We start from the raw sequence: 5,768 nt of genomic DNA, 5'->3' as shown, positions 1-5,768 counted from the left end.
GTGGGGGGCACAGCTCTGCCAGCACAGCCCCTGCCCCAGGGCCAGCCCAGGGCACTTCTGAGCCGTGCTGGGAGGGGCTGAGAAAGCAACAGGCATTTCCAGGGTGAAATGTTTGCAAAATTCAGAGGGTCTAAATCCAGGGAAGAGAGGGGGTCCTGGCTGGGGCGGGGAGTACTCGAAGTGACACCGTTGTGCCAGTTTACCACCCAACAAGCCCCTGGGGGGGGGGGGAACCAGTGAAGCCCCCGGGGGAGGCTGGGGAGGCCGCAGGATGAGTCAGGGCAGCTGCTGGAGGGGACGGATGCCCAGCTGACGCAGAGCTGCTGTGCTGGCTCCTCTCCCCCTGCCCACACAGCTCCAGCGCTTCCCTTCTGCCGCTGCTCCTGCCTATGGCAGCACCCCCTCTGCCAAACAGCCCCCCTCCCCCTCGGCCCCTGGCCCCCCCTCTGACAGGGGAGGGATGACCTGCCCTGAGCTCTGGGGGGGTGTTTAACTCCCCGTGCCCCCGTCCTTCTGATGCCCAGAGGGGCAGAGATGAGACTGTCCCCAAAGCTCCCTTCTTATGTCCCCCTCTGTGGGAGAGTGCATGGGGCAGGCCAGGGGCAGGAGCTGCTTGGAACATCCTGGACAACCTGAGTGGGGAGCAGCAGTGCTCACTCAGAGGGCACAGGGCTCCCTGGCATCGAGATGCCCAGGGACACCTCTGGGGGATGGACACTGCATGGTGATGCCGAGGGAGGCTGGGGCACCACAGGCACCGTGGCTGCTCAGAGGGGGCTCACACTGAGCTGGTCTCATGGCAGAGCCCTGGCACCCACGGCTTGGCTGGGGGGTCCCACCCTCCCTCCAGCGTCCGGGGAACCATCGCTGGGCCACAGGTGCCTGGGAGATGCAGAGGGGAGGCAGGAAGGTGAGGAGGGAGCAGGAGCAGGAGGTTTCACACGGGCTGTGCTGAGCCCCACCCACAGCAGGTCAGGGCCCAGTGCTCGGCGTCACCGCAGGAGCAGGCGCGTGCTCCGGTCACCCATCAGGAGCCTTTGGGGAGGCAAAAGAGAGAGGAATCCAAGGTCAGCCTTTCTGCCATTGCAAGGGAGCAACAGGGACACAGTGATGGCAGCAGCCCAGCACCAGTCGGAGCTGGATTCACCACGCAAGACATGGATGGAGCAAACACAGGGATTTGGACACAGGTTGGAACTCTGCTGTCATTCTGTCCTCATGAGAAGGAAAAGGGAAAGGACTTTCCAGCCCTTGGACATCTTTCTGGAAAAGTGTCTGCTTGCAGTGTTGGTGCAGGGAGCAGAGCAGCAGCACAGGGGGTACAGGGGTCAGTCTGCATGGCCCCACTCCCCACCCTGCCACAGGCACCACGTACCTCACCAGCACAGCGACCAGGAGGGCAGCGACCATGGGCCCTACCCAGTAAACCCAGTGGTAGTCCCAGTAGTTTGCCACCAGAGCTGGTCCGAAGGCTCGGGCAGGGTTCATGCAGGCTCCAGACACGCCGCCCCTGGAATGCAAACAGAGTGGCTGCATCACTGTGGAGGGACACGGGACCAGCACCGTCCCCTGGCTCAGACCACCCTGGTCCCATTCCAGCACGGCTGCTTGGTCATAGGGATGGTTTTCCTTGGCAGCCCAGACTCGTGTGGCTGCTCAGCTGCCACACAGGGACCAGCCCTGGGAGCGGCTGCTCACCAGCACCGGCAAGTTACTGGGGAAAACCCAGTGTGAGGTAGAAGCACCAGTGCCAAGTTTATTTTGGGGTATCCCAGGAGTCAGGCTGTCAAACAGGGAAGGCTCCATGCCATGCACAGGTTGTGGAGCAGGGGATGGGGATGGAAGCGATTACAGGTTAAAGAAAACTGCAAGGGATAAATATTTGCCAAGAGGTTTGTGCTGTGTGTAAACATGGGCTCGGGGTCCCACTAGAGCAGGTGGGCACTGCCTTAGCCCAACACCCCCTTAACATTCCTAATTGCACGTGCTCGTTATCCCATCACAGAGGCACCAGAGCTGGGCTGCTCTCCTGACACATGGAGAAAGCTGCAAGCTTGGCAGCACTTCCAGCAGCCATGGGGACATGAAGGACATAAACCCTCTCCTGTTTGCTCAGGGCTTCCTACAGCAAACATGGCCCAGGGGGGCCTGGGGTTTATCACCCACCACTGGTGCCTGTGATATCTGCACCAGCTCCGGTGCCACGCGCCAGGATGAGCTGACAGACACCCCTGTGCCTGGCCAGACTGCACACCATGGCTCTCCCAAAACTGCCAGGGCACCCAATGGGCTCATTTGACTTCTTCCTGGTGTGCCCAGCTTGTCTCAGTTTCCCTGGACAGCAGGGCCTGTGTTGTGCTGCATGAGGGCATGTCCCATCCCAGCCCACCCCAGGCATGGGCACTCTCCTCCCTGGGGCACAGTTCAGCTGGCTGAGCAGGGCAGCCCTGACTGTGGGTGTTCAGAGCTGCCCCTGGGGCTCCAAGCACCAGCTCCATCCCCTCAGCCAGCAGTCCCACCCTGACCCCCTGCCTGGTGACATCAGCTGCTGGAGCGGTGGCACTGGATGGCACCGTCTGCCCGGCAGGAACGGGCACAGGGCTCAGGAGCTCACCCTGCCAGGATGTCGACCGTGACGGTGAAGCCGATGCAGAACGGTGCCAGGGGGGTCTTGGTCTTCCCGTTGACGGTGCCCATGCAGACCACCAGGACCAGGAAGGTGGTCATGACGAGCTCTCCCCCGAGGACAGCCGGGACCTGCTCGTCGGCCGCGATGCCCCCGAAGGCTCCCCCGCTGGCATTCCCGTAGCGCTCGCTCGGTGCCACGGCCTGTGCAGGGGGAGCCCGTCGGTGCCCTCCACGCTCCATTTGTGGCTTTACCGGGCATATGTGCTCACTGTCAGGGCAGCGTGGGCAGGCGGGCGGGTTAAAGAGGAGCTAAACTCAGCACTTGCCTCCTGAAAGCCAGCCTGGCAAACATCAACTCATCGGCAAAGGCTCTTAATGTCTCCTGGGATAACGAGCCAGGGCACTGCTCTCCCGGCGGGATGAGCCTTACCCAGTCACCCAGGGGGTTGTAGTGGCCAGACCACTCGGTGCAGGTGGGTGCTGGCTGCCAGTGTGGTGGGCATGGGCAGCACCAAACCTAAACTGACCTTGAGCGCAGTGCCGGAGGTACCAGTGCAGGGAAACGCCGTGTGAGAACACGGCAGGGGCTGCAGGGGGACCATGTGTGTCCTTCTGGGCCTAATTAGTGTAGCACAGCAAACCTCTGGAGAACAGCTGCAGCTATTAATTAGTTAATTAGCCTGGCCTTAGAGCCCGGGGCTGCAGCAGGCTGAGGTGGTCAGGCCAGCTCTGTCAGAGCAGGGGGGGAGTCCCTGTGTCCCAGCCCTGGGTGGAGAGGACCCCGGTGTCCATACCTTTACCAGGCCAGCTCCTATCACCCCTCCACAGAGCTGGGAGAGCCAGTAAGGGATGAGCATCGTCATGTTCAGCCCCCCCAGCAGCCACACGCCCAGGGACACGGCGGGGTTGAAGTGGCCTCCGCTGCAAAGAGAGAGGAGCATCAGCAGGGGTTCACTCCCAGCACAGGGTTCCCTCCCCGGGGCTCACCACGGGCTGGAGCCACAAGTGCTTTTCCAGTCCTGTCGTGGGAAGGTGCCACATGTTCCAGAAGAGCAGAATCCAGCTGTTTTCTCTCTCTGCAGTCACTGCTTCAAAGCAGCAGCATCATCAGGCTGGACACCCAACCTGTCCTGCAGTGCTGGCAGGGGAAGTTTGAGGGACAGGGTTTGGGGACGGGTCTCTGGAGACCCCCAGAAGCTTCCAGGAGCTCTGGCAGAGCAGGTGTGGGGAGAAGGGGTCTCTCCCAGAGCTGCAGGAATGCCCAGGGGGGGCTGGTACCCAGCCTGGGAGGTCACACATCTCCAGGCAGGCAGGGACAGAGCAGGGCTGTCAGGTTGGGCACCGGAGTACAAGACCTAAATCATTCATCTTGAAGACCACAAGCATGACAGAGTCAGAGACCCTCTAATTAAAGCAGATTATCATGAGACGCGCTAACGAACAGGTTTCATAACCAATCAGCCCTGATAATTGCTGGTGAGGGATGAGTCAGAGTGTCTGGGAGCGATAATCACACCTCATTCCCCAGCTGGAATTCAGACCCATCACGAGAGCAAGGCACTGTGCTGTTCAGGGCAGCAAACGCTTCAGCTGGGTGGGGTCTGGGCTGTGAACACCCTGAGGACAGGAGGGAGCCTGGGGGCTGCAAGCAAACCCCAGCCAGAGCTCCCACCTGCCTGGCACGGCTGGCAGCCTGGCTAGGGACCCCCATCCTGAGCCGGGCCCCTCTCCAGCCTCTCTGGACACAATCCTTCCCTGTGAGGGTGGGGAGGCCCTGGCACAGGTTGCCCAGAGAAGCTGTGGCTGCCCCTGGATCCCTGCAAGTGTCCAAGGCCAGGTTGGACGGGGCTTGGAGCAACCTGGGCTAGTGGAAGGTGTCCCTTTGACAGTTTTCATTATTTCACCTTTGACAGTTTTTATTAAAAGGGGCTAAGAATTAAAATGGTCAATCCAAGGCAGGTGAATCCCCCACAAACCCACAGCATTACGGGTGCCACCAAAGATGCCACCACCAGTGCCACCACCACCACCAGTGCCGCCACCACCACCACCAGTGCCACCACCACCACCCCCCCCCCCCCCCCAAGCAGCCACACCACTGACCAGGGGCTCAGTGGCAGGGCCGGAGTGCTCAGGCACCGAGATTTGGGCAGGGAGGGTCCTAAGGGTGGTGTGTGGGAGCCCCCAGCATCCCCCCTGCCCACATGTGGAGCTGTGCGGGCACTGCAGTGGGGTGTGTGTGCCACCCCAGCCGGGGGACATGCAGCCCCAGTGCCAGCCCCCCTTACCTGATGTCCCCCAGGACGGCGACGGCGGTGCCCAGGGCCAGCCCGTGTGCCAGGGCGGGCTGCAGCCGCCCCGCGCCCCCCGCGTCCTCCACCACGGCCAGGCAGCCCACGAAGACGAAGAGGGCAGTGCCCAGCAGCTCGGCCACGCACGGCTGCACGTGGTGCTCATACCAGGGCGGCCGCCAGGCCTTGGCCTTGACCTCCATGTCCAGCAGCTCCCGCCCTGCGTGGGCTCCATGCTCGGCACCGGCCATGGGGGCACGGCGGGGGCGGTCCGGGGATGCTGCAGGGCAGGGATTCAGTCCGGGGATGCTGCGGGGCAGGGACTCGGTCCGGGGATGCTGCAGGGCAGGGAGTCAGTCCAGGGATGCTGTGGGGCAGAGCCTCCAGACACCACACCTGCAGGACTGAGGTGGCTGGTGCAGGGCCAAGGATCCTGCCTGTCCTGCCACGAGGCTCCCCCCGGACCTCTGTGAACAGGCAGCACAGGGGAGGCTCTAAAATATGGATTGGATTTGCATTGCTAAGAAAAAAAAAAAGGAGAGGGGCAATAAAAGCTGTTGGGCCGGCCCCCAGGGATATAAAAACTTATCACTGCCAAGCCTTGGTTCAAGGCTTGGGGGGATTTTTCCCTTGGATTTTTTTTTTCCAGTTTTAGGTTTTTATGCCAAATTCAGGATGTGATTCCTTTCATGCAGAGCCCTGTGTGCAGCCCAGCTGGCCTCCTCACCTGTCTGTGCTGCCAAGAGGCAGCACCTGCCAGAAGGGCCATGGCATCGGGCACACGGATCCAGCAGCATGCTGGGAAATGGCTGGTGCAGCTATCCCACAATCACAGACTGGCTTGGGTGG

The 5,768-nt window shown here is 61.7% G+C and overlaps 1 protein-coding gene across 1 annotated transcript; it reads right to left on the bottom strand.

The window, feature by feature from the left end:
* Positions 1-406: 406 nt before the first annotated feature.
* On the bottom strand, positions 407-5,366 carry AQP8 (aquaporin 8). Its single transcript, XM_064673447.1, has 5 exons — positions 4,917-5,366; positions 3,423-3,549; positions 2,615-2,829; positions 1,376-1,510; positions 407-1,035 (listed from the first exon to the last, which is right to left on the bottom strand). Exons 1-5 carry the CDS (start codon positions 5,168-5,170, stop codon positions 993-995), a joined length of 774 nt encoding a protein of 257 aa, XP_064529517.1. The 5' UTR covers positions 5,171-5,366; the 3' UTR covers positions 407-992.
* Positions 5,367-5,768: the final 402 nt, after the last annotated feature.

Source organism: Pseudopipra pipra, chromosome 16 (genome assembly GCF_036250125.1).
Source record: "Pseudopipra pipra isolate bDixPip1 chromosome 16, bDixPip1.hap1, whole genome shotgun sequence".
NCBI lineage: Eukaryota > Metazoa > Chordata > Aves > Passeriformes > Pipridae > Pseudopipra > Pseudopipra pipra.
Note: the sequence above shows the minus strand (reverse complement) of the source record. Positions and strands in the feature narration are given on the sequence as shown.

Bases quoted from the DNA above. Each gene is read 5' to 3' on its own strand.
- AQP8 (XM_064673447.1), bottom strand. From the start codon at position 5,170: ATGGCCGGTGCCGAGCATGGAGCCCACGCAGGGCGGGAGCTGCTGGAC. The intron at 2,830-3,422 runs GTATGGACACCG...CCCCCTGCACAG, and splicing joins TAGGAGCTGGCCTGGTAAAG to GCCGTGGCACCGAGCGAGCG. The intron at 1,511-2,614 runs GTGAGCTCCTGA...TTTGCATTCCAG, and splicing joins ACGGTCGACATCCTGGCAGG to GGGCGGCGTGTCTGGAGCCT.